We start from the raw sequence: 17,027 nt of genomic DNA on the forward strand, positions 1-17,027 counted from the left end.
TGTGCTTTTATATATTTGTCAGTATCTAAACAGAGTGCGAGAGAGATGAAGATACACACACAGACACAGACATAGACACGCACACACAGACACACAGACACACACACACACAAGAAAGAGAGAGACACAAAGTGGACTGGCTATAGGGGGTGCGGGCGGGGTGTCAAAACACACACGCAAACAGAGAGAGAGAGCGAGAGAGAGCGAGCATGATGAAAAAACAGCTCCAAATGTGAGTAAACGACAGCTGAGGAGCAGAGGCACTTGTCGACCAGCGCAGATAAATGCGCGTCTGGTGTGAACGGAAGTGCCCCGGCTTGCACGCGGTTTTCGTTGCGCGGCGCTTCGGAGCGCTTCCTCGTCCGGTGTGTCCCCGGCGTAAGCTATCTTGCAGGTTGAAACTAACAGACAGTAAGTGGTGCAAAGCCACAACTTTCCAGCTGACTCTAAGGTGTTAAAATCTCTGTTCAGCTTGTGCCAGCAGCAGACATAAAGAGCCTATTTTGAAAGTGCTGGTGTGGTTTACGGGCAAGAAGAACAATCGATCCGTAGCAGTCTGAGCCAAACCTTCTTTAGCAAATGTTCAGGACCAATTGCGGCCCTACTCATAATCACGGCATTACATACACATTATAAAAAAGCTTATTCATAGATTCTGTTCATATTTTATGTTATGTTGTGGATAATACAGTCATACAATGACCTAGAAAAAAAAAGTGCTCAGAGTGTAAACAAGATGCGTGGAGATAATTTATTCAAATTGACAGATCCTTTGTTTCCCTGCCCCGTCTGTGTTGCTTTATGGAGAACAAAACAGATGAAAATGAGGGAAACGATTGCCTTTGGCAGAGCATTTCAAAGGAGCTGACAATGAATGAGTTGCCCATGGACAGCCAATCTGATACGTGTAATCAAAGAAAGGCTCAAACCAAATTTAATTGTGGCTGACGGCCTGAATTCCCACCAGTGTCTCCTTTCAGCTCGGCCATTTCTCTTTCTGCTTCCTGTTTCGCCACCTCTCTGTGATAGTTTGGATAAAGGATTTGTGCACGCCTAAACTCCAACTTTAATTCACACTTCTCTATTCATTCGGCACCAACTGTGAGGTCACTCTGCAGATTCTTTTCCAAAATGCTTCTTTTATCAAAGGCTCCTATTTTAAATTAAACTCTCACAGTTAGAATGTATGTATACATGCAAACATAAAAATCAGGTACAGAACACCCACACAACCAGTCTGCAAACTACCTTTGTTACTTATATAGTAACTGCACAGCTGCTGAATCAGTGGAGCTTTCTTGTACTGCTTGTAGCAATTTGACATGTAAATACCACATCTTAAATCTTTCATGTTTCTGTAGTATTACACTCTCCGCCCGTGAATTTAATCCATTTTATACCATCTGTACCGTCTCTTACCACCTGCAACAGCCATGGTGGAATGTACAGGTATTACAGGCATACGTCAGCTTCTCCCTGATGTTTCAGGATATATGTAAAGGGCTGAGAGTTGACCTTAGTTGTGCTAGATACAAAAACTTTCCTTGTTTTCATATACGTATTGAATGTCAATTTGTTTCAAAGCCCACACATTAGCTTGTGATAAATGTCCATATAAAGCCATCTGTAGCTCACTCTCAAACGCTTACTTTGAAATTGAAGTGGTTCTATTACTCTTTAGAAAAGTGCTGTAAGGTCTGGGCAGACAGTTTTGGCAGAAAGGCTTCAATAGATTCTGTGACTTAAACGTACGATCAGGAGTTTTTCACTGGTAATTTAACAGACTGAATTAAATACTAAATCCTCTAGATGAAATAAAGAACAAACCAGAGCATCAGTGAGAAGATTGACTATTTCACAGTGAGTAGTACCTGGAGAAATATTATGCATGCATGTACAGAACGACAGAAGCCCTTAGCTGACATACATCCATTCATTTTATTTACCCCGTGTTCCTGTGATAACGAGTTAATTTCAGTTGTTTTCTGGAGATCTAGACTTATTTTTCTCGTTATCTCAGGATAACAAAGCTGGTTTTTCCATTATAACGAGATACGATCATCTGATGTTACGGTGGTGCCGCCTCATTATCTTAACATGAAAAATGAGTCAAGATCTCGAGAAAACGACCTGAAATAACTTGTTATCACAGGAAAACAGAGTAAATATAATGCATGGTTGCATGTCCGCTAAGGGCTTCCGTACAGAACAGGATCAGCAAAGAGATAAACCACAGTCCTCACAGTTGCTTTAAAGCTCCTGTGAGGAACTTTCGGTTTGTGTTGATGTTGGCGCCCCCTGTGGACAAAGCCGTACCTCTTATCTCTTTGCTGATTTTGTCCAGTTCATGCTTAAGTGGTGGTTTGTAACAAATAATCTCATCCTGCTTTCTTTAACAGTCATATGTATCACTCACTTTAAATCTTTGCCCTGGAAAATGTAAACAAAGGCAGCATACAGTTAATCAATTTGTCTGCCCTGCATTAGTTCAGGCATTAAAAATAATCAATCTTGTCTCTGATGGTCTGGTTAGATTTTGTAGCTCATATAGAGTAATCAGAATTAATTTCTGTTTCATAAGGAGCGAAAAACTCCTCACAGGAGCTTTAACTTGAAATCCATTTAAACCCACTTAAAATGATAGTAACTGAAGCAAGGGAAGGAGAGCACATGAAAAGACAGAAAGACAAAGTATGAAAAGTACAATCCTGCAGCTATGACAGCAACTCAACAACTTTTTTTCAAAACACAGCTCCCAGCAGAACCGCCCACCCTGACTGTAACAACAAAAATCCACCCACTGAGTGAAATAACCTCCAAATATCTTCCAAATGCCTTTTCTTCAGGCTATTCCAGGCATGGGGGGTACAGAGCATAGATCATAGGGCCTTTATATACCATTTCTGTCTCAGTTTGGGAAGCTGTCAGCAGAAGAAGAAGTAAATGGAACTGGAAGTATGATGACAAATGTGTAAATAAGTGGTGCCTGGTTGTAGCTGAGCCAAGGCGAGGAAGCAGCCTGCAAGCAGAGATGTAAATACATGTAAAGGTATGCACATTCTCTCTGAGTCAGATGGAGCACTCCGGCCATGTCCAGCTGAAATATCCACTATAAAATATACTTATACATGATATAATCGTAGTCAGCCTCCCGTCAATCATCAACCCCCGCTCTTTAATTGACTACTTTTTGGCTTCTTTAAGTCGTGAAAGCCGCCTGACAGTTGATGAGAGCAGGCTTTACTTAGGAAAGAACTTTCTCAGCGGATACAGCCATATTCAGTGAATGCATTATTCAACATGTCTACAGAATATTTTCCTTCATGTTTCATTTGCGACATCTGTCATCTCCGGAATAATCTCAAACCCGTTTGATGGTCCTTCAAGTAAGGGATGTCAGTTAAAGAGAAAATAGTCCCAAAATGGCAACGTTTTAAAATTTTAACGCTTTCAGATCAAATGGCAAAATTCATGTTTTCCACTTCTTTGCATATCTAATGTGAAGTCTGTGTGTGTGTGTGTGTGTGTGTGTGTGTGTGTGTTTGCGAGGGAGAGCAGAGACTAATTCCGCTTGAATATATTTGGACTGATCGTTATATTGCTTAATTTTTTGTTCATATAATATTCATTCACACTCTGATGTTTGGAGGTCCTTGTAGCACTTCTACTGAACAATAAATGTCCTTTTCTGCAACATAATAGTCTCCATGTGTAGGTTGTATGCATAATTCATGTTATAATATGCATATGTATGACTTTGTAGTGGTACTAATGATTGGATACTGCACATGCTCTCTCTTTGTTTGCTTTCCATTTCATAAACTGAGCATCCAAAGCAGATTTGAACCTCACAGCAATGATCGTAATGGTTTTCATTTTCTAAAACTCCTCGTGTTATTGGTCCTTTATGAGCTGAGCAAGTCCAGGGAAGCCATTCATAACTCATGACAAGCAATGTTATTAATACGACAATGGACCCAGGGCAAGAAAGCCACTTTGCTCTTCTGTCTACACGAGGTGGGAGGAATAGGGAGATGTATGTACAGGCGAGGAGCGTTGCTGGCAGTGGCTGGTACACTCAACCCACACGGACCAGACTGGAGAGAAGCCAGCAGAGCAGGAAAATGTTAAATAATGCAGGAAACTGAATGAGCATGTTGGTTCTCAGAGTGCTCGTGTGGTGAAAGGCATGGATGTGCATGGTGGGAGACATTCTGCTGACAATCTGGCAGGTGTTAAACCAGGGCTGACATCGCAGCAAAGCAAAGAGGAGCAACGACAGAGACTCACAAATCCATATGTGGCCGTCAAAGGTGCAACTATTAATTAAGTCACTCTGTTGTCAAGCTAGCAGTTAGCCAGCCAGCACAAAACCTGACTTATAAATTCAGCATGCTTTGGAGTACATCATTTTCAAAGATTACCTCATTGCCTCCGAATTAAAACCTACAATAATAAATTAAGCAAAACTGATACGGTCCTAAAAGTCCTTGGGTAGTGCACAAACTCCAAGCTCAGGCTGGAGGAACCATGACCAGTGGCCTGCACCAATGCGTGGCAGTTTAACACATTACAGTAAACGCCTCTTCGCTACATTAACTTTTATCATCTTCTTTCATTCACTCAATTACCTCCTCAACTTCCTTACTGTAAGTGTTCCTGAGCTAATTTACTTTGTGTCTTATTTTATTCATCCCCACCATTAGCTTTGCTTCTTTGACTTCCTTTAAATTCCTCCAAAGTAAAACACAGAACTTGGAAAAAGGGACCATGCTTCAGGAGCATTCTCTGATCAGACTCAGCAGAGCAGAGAGCACTTTGAGCAAACTGTGAGTTTTAAAACAGTTACATATACATGATGGTAACAAAATGATTTATTATGACTGTTTTCTGATGTGCCACCACTGTGGTTATCGCATCATATCAGGTCTGTGTTAAAACAATGCTGACATGGAAGAGTTATTGGTCGCTATTTAAGGATGTGGTCTTTTTTCTGCACAGAAACTAGCCATGGATTATATGGCTTTCATATTCCAAGTTTATCATGTGGGTATCTACCAATGCAACAGCTCATTTAAAGACCTAGAGTTGTCTGAGATACACACATGCACAAACAGGACTCTATGGACATGCATTAATGGAGAGATGTCAGAGCGAGGGGGCTGCACGTGGACGAGTGCCCCGGGCAGGGATTCAGTGCTACCTTAACAGTGCCCAGGAAAGGAACTGGAACCAAGTCCCTACAGACAGAGCTGTTTCTACCCCAAATTATTTCCCCAATGTATACCCCACTTTAACTTTGCTCAGCTAATTTAATAACCTGAAGAAAAAGGAAAGTTACAGAAACTGTGCAGTTTGGGTGTTCCTTTTGGCATATAAGTAGTAAATATAAAAAAAATGGCCTGAAGGTCGAGGAATAAAACCTGCGTGGTTAATTAAAGGAATGTTACATTCAGGCACTCTTACATTCCCCTAATTGTCCTCCATCCTGTAATCCGTCTCACAGCCTGCCATGTTTCTCCTTTTTTCTCTCTTTCTGCCAAGTCTTGTAATTTTGGGAAAGCTTCGGGTTCACATCAAACATTAAAGCCTAATGCATCTGGGAGGGAGCTGCTCTCTGTGACAAATGACCTCACAAAAAACTCTGCTACAAGAAAAAAACAAGGTTTCAGTCATCTCTCTCTGTCTGCATGAGCCTGTCCTGCCGGCCTGTCTCTCAGTCTTCGCGTCTGACTCTCTCTCCCTTACTCTTCCTCGCCATCTTGCACAGGGGAAAAAAAAAAGAGGTATGCGATCATTAATCTTATCAACCAATCTTTACCATCTCCCGACACTTCATCTCAGAAACCCTTCTCCCCTCCATGTCGGGCTAGATTAGATTAAATGACTGCTTTGTCAACCTTGCCAAAGGAGAGAGAAATTCCAGAAAACTAATTTGGGTTCAACTCGCACTGAAACGCTGAAATGGAGGCCGACCCCTCCATATTGAATGGGCTAATAGCTGAAGCAATTTTCCCACACCTTTTTTAGATCAAATCTCGTGGAACAATGAACGAGATGCACTCGATCATCACAATCATTTCCACACTTTTCTCTGTATTTTATCAGAGGCCTTATTTTCTATTTTAAAACTAGTGCCCCAACCTCTGTCACATTCAGGTTCACTGAGGTTAATTATGTCTAAAGGGACACAGATGACCTAACCTTGATCCACCCTGAGAGTGGAATGTGGTTAATTATGTTTTCAGATCTGCAGCCTCAATTGTGAATTACAGCTTGTATTCTTACATGCAGCAGTCAGGGTCAGTCCATACTTGAGACAAAGTAATGTTGTTTATGTAAAAGTGAAGATAGCATGGTGTCATTCATGGAGTATTCTGAGTAAGAGAAATAACATACTGGAACTGCAATATTGCAATATAATATGTTGTCCAATATGTTTCCTGTATGTAAGCCAATTAAGCAAGAAGTGTCTCTAAATATGTGCCTTGTAAACGTCCATTAGATTATACAGAAAGACTAGCTCAACCATGACTGTGCACATAGTGTACAGTTAAGTATGGGACAATAAGTCACAGTGGATAAATACAATAAGGGAACAGCAGTTGGTGTGGTCACTTCAAGGGGGCTATTACTAATTTTAAGCTTCATATTTCACTCAATTTTAAATAAAGCTTAGCATATTTTACAGTGAAAAAAAACTCACACTGGTGCTCTGTGCAGGCCCTCATACAGCCTCTGCATGAAACGACTCAATCAGCTCTGTCCCTTTAAGAATCCACGCCTCTACAAGCTCACTTGCCAAGGATGCACTTTGTGACATCACAAAGTGCAGAGTCTAGAAAAAACTGTGAGAAACCCGGCCTTCACTGAGCTGAGAAGCCTGGTGATTCTCCACCATACTTTTACCTACAGATGTGAAACCTCACTAACATTTAGTGTGGACCTCCAACATTGTAACATTATATATATATGTCTTAAAATGTGAAACAGCACAATACCCCCTCTTTAAGGGCAATCCTTAAACAGCGTCACCTGATCTCAACAAGAAATATGCTGCTTAAATCACCAACATGACCCATAAGAATGACAACCAATACTAATAACATAAGATTCAGACCACTAAGGATAATATCGCTGTAGTGCTGCAGAACTAGGCTAGGTAGTAGAACAAACCAGATAATTAAACAATAAAATGTCTTCTTGTCTATCAAGTGGTCAAAACCCCCTTAAATCATGCTCATAGGCAGATTTCCTCCGCACAATCCATGAGTGCAAAAACCCTTCGACACATTGTCATAGTCCTCCCAGACACACAATACCACCCCATCTTTCACCCCCTCCCTGTCACGCCTCCAACCAAATTAGATTGTGATTGCTCTTTCCGAGGTCACTTTTAATTAAACTGAGATGAGAACATGACACACGGGATTAAGCCCCATCCTAGCGCTTCGAATTATGAATTCATAACTAATGCTGGAGCCCATTGCTTTCAACCGTGACCTCCATATCATTTATGTATAAGAGCAAAAGGAACTCCCCTACTTGTCTTCTTCTGCAGAGATAAAGAGCATGATGATAGCATGGGTGGGGGAGTGTGTGTGTGTGTGTGTGTGTGTGTGTGTTTGAATGCATTTGTGTGAGCATGGAAAGGGAGTGCTTGAACAAATTTGGAAGTAAATACATCTAAATAATTCATAATAATTAACACTGGCTTGATGAGTAAGAGAAAGAAAGGCCAGAAGAGATGTTTCCTATTAACTATGTACATTATTGTGAGTGCCATACTAGGCATCATGGTCTATACCTTATTGGACTTGAGAGGACGTGCTGTTATAATTTTAGCTGATATGCTCAGTTGGTAGAGACATAAAGAGTGTATGTAAGTAGGAGAAACATCCATGAGCCTGCTTACATGCTTCATATGTATGACCATGTGAGGTGAACTCCCTTTAAAATACACTTGATAATCTAAACAACCATCAAGTCAATCTGAAGCCCCTTTCACACATGCACTCCTGACAATTTCCAATTCATTTCAAGGCAGTCTGCCCCTGAAATTTTGGGGTCTCATGAGGGAGGTTTATGACATAAAAAGTATTGGGCATACAAGACCCTTGCCGTGAATCTCTTCATCAGACATCTTTGCTGAATGAGCCTTCTTCTTCAACCTCGGATGTATTCATCCCGTTATGTGTCGCTCTTTCCGTTTTGCAATGCTCGCAGTGGTCACATGATATAAACACCATTGCCCCACCCACTCGCTCGCGGTGAACCTTCCTTCCATTACTTTCGTCAGTGAGTGTATGTGATGGTTTTTGCCTTCCTCTTCATACACTTCTTTCTGCTTTTCCTCTGGCAGAGAAGTTGCAGGGCAGATGCTCTCAGTTAGATGAAGTTTGACCAAAAAATCAATTCCTTATTTATTCCGGTCCAGCAAAAGATACACTAACCCACAAAACTGTTGTCTTTTTCTGTATAAAAGCATTTAGATCCTTGAGACGTGCTAACCTTTTAAAAATAGCTGGTTAGCACGCCTCTCATAGACAGGCTATTACCTGGAAAACGTGGGACTAAAAGAAACACTTGTCTTACCTCAGTGATGAATGCCTTGGCTGTAGCTGGGCTCATGAACAGCACGGCCCTGCGTAGTGTGTCCCTGTAGCGGTGCAGCTCCTCCACACGCATTGTTCTGAACAGACTTGTGATCATCATGTTGATATTAGATTCCACCTTCTGAAGGGACACGTCCATCCCCTGCTGAGAGGTCCGGTCCAGGAAATCCTCGATACCACGGATATCTGGAGAAACACAGAGAGAGAGTTGTGACTATATGTTTGCGATGTACATGATCTTTAAGTCATAGAAAAATCATAGAACCAGTTTATATACACAGATTTAGCACAGATATTAAAACAAACACTGATCACTCACGCCATATTCAGTTTCATATCTCAAATAATGAGCTCTTACTGGCAGGGATTCCTCGCTATCAGCGCATTTGTGTTACTGGAATCATGTCCTTTGTTTTAATCCAGCTTTGGTTTTTGTTGTCTGAACACAACATCCGTCAACACTGAATAACTTTCTGAGAAATTGAATATAAAAAACATTCTGGAGACAAAACCTCTTATAAAACCACACAAACACACAGACAAGAAAAAGAAAAGCGAAAGTGAGAGGTGTGGTTTTTTTGTCTACTTTTGTCTACTTTTGTGTACTGATTTTCCATCCATCCATCCGTCCATTATCTATACCGCATATTCTGTTCAGGGTCACAGGGGGCTGGATCCTATCCCAGCAGTCATTTGGCGAGAGGCGGGGTACACCCTGGACTGGTCGCCTGTCAATCACAGGGCTAACACATAGAGAAAGACAACCTTTCACACTCACACCTACGGGCAACTTAAAGTCACCAATGAACCTAACGGGCCTGTCTTTGGACTGTGGGAGGAAGCCGGAGGGAACCCAGGTATGCACAGGCAGAACATGCAAACTCCACACAGAAAGGCCTCCATATATCTGAACTGGGACTCGAACCAGGAACCTGGAACTAGGAATCAGTTAAAATGCAGACAGGGGCACTTCCTGGACTCGAGGTTCTCTTTGGATGGGGATACATGAAGTCATCAAATCGCAAGAAAACTCCATGGCATGAGTCATGTAGACTTTAAAACACCTGTTGCTGCATCAAGCCTTCATCGTGGAGCCTTCATCTCAACGTTTTGACTCCCTGACAAAAAAAAGGCATTTTAAGTGTTTAAAAGAGAGTGCCTTTGAGTTTTCTTGTGATTTAAGAGAAAGAGTTTTGTTGTCGTGTTGAAAATCTGTCAATATCAATGCTGTTAGAACAGAGGGTGCATGAGCCAAAATGTGTTGCTACTCCTGTTTTTAATTCCCACTGGGACACGCGCAGAACAAATAACTACTGACACTATTAGACTTTTTGATTAAAGAACCAAAGCGCTGTAATTATCTCTATTAAGAGTTATTTTTGTGCAATGCTGGTGTCAGTATTTTTACTGCCTGGACCCCTCTTCTCTTAATGAGCTACATTGCAGGTCAAGGTAATCCTAATTAAGGCACTTTGGTTGAGACCATGCCTAATGATGTCGGAGGATGTGTTCGTGTGCGTGTCTGTGTGTGCAGTTATGTAAAGCAACTACCTAATGATGTATTTGATACGGAAAACGGATGACACTGGCGTCATTGCCGGTGTCATGGCTTAGCAATTAACTGGATTGATTAGACTTGTTAAGGGCCACAGGGCTGCGGTGGTGGTGTGATTGCATCAATGCCAAATTTTGGAGGTTTAACAGGGTATTAAGAGGAGAGACATAATGCAACATCAGTGATTCAGGAAGAAATTAATTTAGAGCGAGGGCAAACAATCCTGCAGGCACACACACGAACACACACATGTCACTGTTTCTAAGAACCAGGCTGTCAGTTCAAGTTGAGCAAGGGCAAAGGGAGACATATTGGACAGATTGTGTGCGTCAGATATCATACCAACACCTTTCCCTACACTGTGAAGGTTAAGAAGGGGTGATGTCAGTCTTTCAGCAACGCAGCGACAACTTGACAACAAGGTTATAGTAGGTTTTTGCAGACATTTCTTTCTCTTGCAATTGTATTCCTTTCACAAATTACTTCCCAAACATGACAATGTATGCAAAACCCATACATGTGCATGCATGCAAATGTGCATGTCTTGCTGTCTTAGCACAGGAGTGCTAAATTGTAGCTTCCATTACAGTTAATTCATGCCAACTCTCACGGTTTGCCTCCTAACTGAGTCACTGATGTTGTATCTCTGTGTTTGCGTGTGTTGATGACAAAAGCAGATGAGCAAACAGAGACATCAAGATGGCATCTTTAATGGCCAAACAACATTGCTTTAATCTGTGCAGGAGCCAAGAGTTATCAAGCCATTAAAATCTAATTACTGTTATTAATTTGTATAAATAATAATCTGTAGTAATAGTAATTACTGTTTAACAGTGTTATCCCAGGCAACATAATCATAATCACCAGTGCTGTGACTCGTAATGAGCTACATAACATGAGGCCGCTGACAAACTCACATATGCAGTTCATGTAGTCAGGCTAATATACTTGTAAAATAGCATGTAGCATGGGGAATGTATTAAGGAAAAATACATCAAGTTGGCCTTTCAACTCCTCTACCCACAAAAATGTATACAGATCAGCCATAACATTATGACCACTGACAGGTCGAGTGAATAACATTGAACATCTCGTTAAAATGGCACCTGGTGATGCTTTGGGCAATGTCCTGCTGAGAAACCTTAGGTCCTGCCATTCATGTGGATGTAGCACTTACCTAAACATTGTTGCACACCAAGTACACTTTTCATGGAAACGGTATTCCCTAATGGCAGTGAACTCTTTCAGCAGGATAATGCTCCCTGCCACCCTGCAAACATGATTCAGGAATGGTTTGAGGAACACAACGATGAGTTCAAGGTGTTGACTTGGCCTCCAAATTCCCCAGATCTCAATCTAATCGAGCATCTGTGGGATGTGCTGGACAAACAAGTCCGATCCATGGAGGCCCCACCTTGCAACTTACAGGACTTAAAGGATGTGCTGCTAACGTCTCGGCTGATACCTCAGCACACCTTCAGAGGGTCCAGTGGAGCCCATGCCTCGACAGGTCAGGGCTGCTTTGGCTGCAAAATGGGGACCTACACAATATCAGGTAGGTGGTCATAATGTTATGGCTGATTGGCTTATATATATGTATTAATTTACTGTGCATGTCTTCCATTCCAATGAGAGCAAAATCTCATTCACTTTTCTGTCCTCATCAATAAGCACCAGCGAAAACAGTCAGCATGATGTATGAAAGCACAGACACACACTATACACACACACACACACACAGCACACGCTCTATACTTTTTCAGTTTAAGCAAATTCAAGCCGAGTCCTTAATTCTCCATATTTCTTATGGCGCAGCTACTGTCATTTATAATCAATGGTGCCAAGCTATGTAAACATTTTTCACTGCCTGATTTATGTTCTCTGTGCTAAGAAAGCTTTTTAAATCAACACAATCAAAATAGCTTCTGTCAAACAGAGTAGAAAGGAATTAAACCCACAGAGCACATGCTTATTCTTATGCATGGTATGATGTTCCTGCTTTTATTTTGCATTAGAGAACAATTTGTGTTGCTCCAACAACATGTGCCTGTGAGTCTATAAACCCTGTCTCTCTTCATGCTTTATGCCATGTCTGCCTATTTTTACAGGCTGTATTATAGGCCTCTTTGCCGCCTTGTACCTGTTAGTCCACCTGTCAGCTCTTCTCTCCTTCTGTCTGCTGACTGACTAAAGGGTCGCTCTGGCTTTATTTGCCTTCATCAATCCTTTCTCCACACTGGCTTATAGTTCAGGTTGTGTGTCTAATGCATTTGCTCCACTCTGTGAGGAGCTTAAAAAACAAACCCAGCTGTCTAACTGCATGAAGCTCTTTCAAACTCACTACATCAAACCATGGAATTTAAAGTAGCCCGCGTGAGACATAATAATGTGAGAGAAATATATCACTGCAGTGACGTACAGGTGTACTGCAAGACCCTGTGACATCACTGTTAAAGGGCCTCAGTCCAATCATGCTATTATGGGGAGCTAATGCCATTATGCAATTTTTCTCTGTGCCTTTGGAGGACGCTATCTGCTTCTCCAATGGGCCCTGGAAAACCTCCACCAGACTACGTACAACGCGTCATCTGGCGGAGGCCAGGGAGCTTGCTAAACTATACTTCCTTCAACTAGTCAGGTTTGAAAAGTAGACTGCAGACCTGAAGATTTTTTAGACGATTCACCGGTACATTTTCGTCTTATTTGAGATTCTGTACCGCTCTAGCAAAACGGTAGTATTTTGCTCCACTCGCTGGGCCGTTCCTTTCAGAGGGAGGGGCGCAATGCACGCTGGGTGTTGTAGGAATGTAGAATGGGCGAAATCACAAGCTGTTTGTACGACTTTCTCTACAGCTATGGCGCCAATTTCAAACATTATTGCTTCTATCGATTACAGAGAACACCAGCTTTGACTGACAGAGGCTTTTTCCAGGGGCAAATTGCTCCTTTAAGTGTGGGTACTTACACCAAACCACATAATCTATCAGCTTTATGTTCTTAACCAGGCAGGACCATAAAATATAGCTTAGTTATTAAGAACCCCTTTAAATATGATTTCAACACAATTCAGAGTTAGCTTGAAATTAAGGAATTAAATCAGCATGAAAAATGTGGCACAAATGGGGGAATTTAAAGAGTCTGGCGATCCTTCCCGATGTATCCTGTAGCATTGTGACGTAAAAGAGTCTGCGGTTCAGCTCTAAGGTTTCACATATTCAGTGTCAGAATGTTTTACGACCACCGCTGAAGAAAAAAGAAAAAAAAGTCATTGACTTTCAAATGTGGACATATCCAGGTCCAATGTTCCACATTAATAGTCAAACGCATCCTCACCCCCTCCATCAAAGTTTGGTTGATTTCCAGCTTCCTGCTGTTCAAAGGACAAGACTCGAACATGTTACTCCCTCACTGCTGAGCGGATCATTGGCTGTCAGCTGCTCTTCATCAAGGAGCTTCAGGACGCCAGAGCGGATAAAAAGACGGGTAAAATTGCCACCGACCTTGCCCACCCAGGCAACCATCTGTTTGAGAAACATTCCCCTGGGAGACAGTACCGCTCCATTAACACCATGATCACCCATCACCTCAACAGCTTTTTCCTCTGAGCGCTGTCATCTTACTCAGCCACTCCCCTCGAGTTCTCCCATGCAAAGACGCACGGTGCATCCCAACAATCCCGGGCCTCTTCATCCTCGTCTAATAGAGATGACTGCATCACGGCTGCCACGCTGTTCCCTGTCACCCAAGTGTTTGCTGCTGCATTTTAAAACATGTCTCAATGACCAGGAGTCACTTGAGGTTTTCTTCCACCTTGAAATATGCCTCTGAGGATTATTGCTGTGTGTATTTTGTGTTAAAGAAGTGGAACTGAAAGGGCGTTTAGCAAGAAAGACTCAATTGACTGCAAGTGTTTCCATTATTCCTTATAAAACAAGGTTTGTATGGAACGGTTGCCTGTGTGTCCCTTTCCCCAATTCGTCAGGCTTCCCTTCGTCCCCCTCTGTCCCATCTATCCTCCAAGTACCCAGCTCAGAGTAAAAGCTCGAGTTAATGTAGTGTAGCAGCCAACAGCACACGGGGATTTCACCTGCATGTATCGACCAGTACAGTAGTACTATCTGTGTTCAGGAACCAACACTCTTTTCTCCCTGCTTGCTTTCCACTCATCCCTCTCTCTTCCTTTGGCTTTTCATCTGAAACCCTCCTCAGTTTCCCCTGTTTGCTCTCTGTTCCCTCGGGCTGAATCTCATTTCGCGAATGTGTAAAGTCCAAACTGTTACACCCCTCCGAGAGGCAGGCTCTGTGTCATGTGTAATGCCCCTTAAACGCCACCCTGGAGACCAATGTTACCGACAGTCAGCGCTGGTTTCTTTCAAGTGAAAAAAGGACCAGCAGTCAAAAGAAGATGCTAACACATTCGGTACTAGAGGAGAGTCCCCGGAGTGTGAAGTAAGGAGGAAACATCAAACATCTGCAAATGAGATTCACTCTGTGTAACTCTCTGGTTGTCTGTTAGAGCCTCCCTGCTCCCTGTTCTCCCCCTCTCTCTCCTCTGCCTGACTCTTAAATCTTTCCCACCTTCACATTATAAAGAAAAGAGCAAACTTTTTGGGATAACTCTGCATCTGACTTTGCAGTTTTCAAGCCTTTCTCCTCCGTGTCCCTCTGCTTTGTTTCAACCATCCTCTCACTGCCAGAGGCACTTAAAGGCTGGACTTGTAACTTTTGTGAGACTGCTGTTGGGCAATAGCCAAGCATAGCTGGCTGTGACTTTAAAAGAGGCACCGTCCGTCCTCCCATCTTTCCATCCGTCCATCAAGCTTGATCGCCCATTGTGCATATCATAATTTAAGTTTTTATGTCATGGAGTCTATGCTGACACAAATGAGTTTTTCTCAAGTGGTAAGGTAAGCTGAAGGAGGAGATGGGGTTGGTGAGCGTGACCTTGCATCACTTAACTTCCTGTTTATTGTCTGTTTTTTACCCACTTGTGTTGGTAAGTGACACGTAAACATGTATTTTGGTGTAAGCACCATGTTCTGTTCTGCTGTCAGTCCAGCATTACTTCCTCTTTGCTTCGTCTTTCCCCTCAGCCTTCACCCCTGGCTATCCTTATCCCTGCCCCGGGCATTTCACTGTTGCATGACTCAAAGGAAGTGGATTTTCAATATGGATTGAGCCTGAACATGAGTGTTGGCCTGTTTCTCCTAAGCTGAGGCCTAGTGAATTAATTCATCCGTTGAAGACGTGTTTAAAATGTCAGGTATCCAGCCCACAGGACCCGAACCTAAACTTGCAAAGTTTACCTCCATAGGAAATCAAATCCCTGAAGCACTGGTAGCTCTCTCCCTCTACTGCGCTCTAAATCGTCTATTCCTTTAGATCTAAGTGCCACACCGTCCACCATTCTTTTGCTTTATATCACTTCCTTTCTTTCACTCTTTTCCTCTCAAAGCCCCAGGCTTCCCACTCCCAGAGTCCCAGCAGAGAGCTTAGCCAACACTTGTTAAAAACCAACACTATATAAAAGGCTTGGCACCTTTTAGGTGTGCATCATCTTCCCCATCTCTTCAAATCATCTCCGGCTTTTAATCCACCGGACACACTCCTCTCTGACTTTCACATTCCTTAAGTGTCTCGACTTCTTTCCACCTACCTCTGCTTCTTTTATTCAACTATTCTTTTTGTCCTATTTTAACCTTGACCTTCCTTTGCCCTGAGCGGGTTTGAGTCTATTATAAACTGTGCATACTTCCTAAGACTCAATCGACAAGTGCTCTTGAAATCTACCCACCGGTGACCACTGGGTGTGGTTGTGTTGTTTTCAGGCTCTGTTGTTGCGGCTAGAGCCAATCAACTGCCGTTCTATTCGTTGGACCAACGTCCAAATCTATGAAGCATGAAATTACCTACTGAGTTCTGAATGTAAATGTCCATTTTTCTTTGTAGTATCCATTTTTGTGACTTCGTTGTTGAATGGTAATTCTTACTTTGAGTCTGTAGAGAAAATAAGCGTCGCAAATAACCTGCCAAAGTGTATTTAGCAAGCTTGCAAACACCAACGATGCCAGGAAAACACGACCAAAACATTATTGGCTCAGAGAATCCGATTTCAGTTCTGGCCTGTTTTCATTGGACGTTGGAGCCGCAACTGAACTGAAATATACTGTAACATCCACATAAGCACCACAACAGCTGGTAGGTTTAAATGGAGTTTTAGCATGACTTCTGTAAGGTATGTGAGAGTGATGGAGAATATGCTGTGTGCTGTTAGTACTAGATAAAAGTCAGACAGAGCTTCCTTCATCTCTTTCCATTTTTGGGTGTCTGTCCTCTCCCTGACCTGACAGCTAACTGACAGCAAATGCTGAGGTTTATCAAAAACCCCAAACTTGAGGATCCTGGAATGTGGCTATCTGGGAAAAAGTTTGAGCTTCTTCGGTCTTGTCCTACTAAACGTCTTGGAGGCTGTGTGCCGTACTTCCATATTCGTAATGCTGTTAGATCCATATCTCTCTCTCTGCTTTGCTTTGGTGTTCTTTTCTCTCACTGAACTCCAGACGGGTTCGACCTTCAGTGTCCTCTAAGGATGTAAAATACCACTCTCAGGTCACGCTGTTTTGTAAAAGATTTAACCTCCTTTTCTGTTGTTTTTCTGTTTATCTGCTTACCTTGCTGCCTTTTGCTCTGCCTTAGTAAATCTGCTATGCCTTTAGATCTGTCCCTATCCACTCCGCTTTACTGTTTCTGTTTTTCCTCATATATTCTCCATCCCTTTTATCTCTTCTCTCTCCTGCTCTCCGAACGATTTTACTCTGGAGGAGACAAAGCAAGACATGACCTCCCTGTACAAAGCT

The 17,027-nt window shown here is 42.4% G+C and overlaps 1 protein-coding gene across 1 annotated transcript in view; it reads right to left on the reverse strand.

Moving 5' to 3' along the window:
- Window positions 1–17,027, reverse strand: part of grid2 (glutamate receptor, ionotropic, delta 2) — a 514,857-nt gene that overhangs the window by 202,137 nt on the left and 295,693 nt on the right. The window contains exon 4 of the mRNA XM_069682887.1: window positions 8,596–8,801. Coding sequence (XP_069538988.1) covers window positions 8,596–8,801 — 206 coding nt within the window. The remainder of the gene's footprint in view (window positions 1–8,595; window positions 8,802–17,027) is intronic.

The sequence above is a fragment of the Semicossyphus pulcher genome, unplaced genomic scaffold (genome assembly GCF_022749685.1).
Source record: "Semicossyphus pulcher isolate SPU_LCO1_2020_fin unplaced genomic scaffold, fSemPul1.0.p SCAF_6, whole genome shotgun sequence".
Taxonomy (NCBI): Eukaryota; Metazoa; Chordata; class Actinopteri; order Labriformes; family Labridae; genus Semicossyphus; species Semicossyphus pulcher.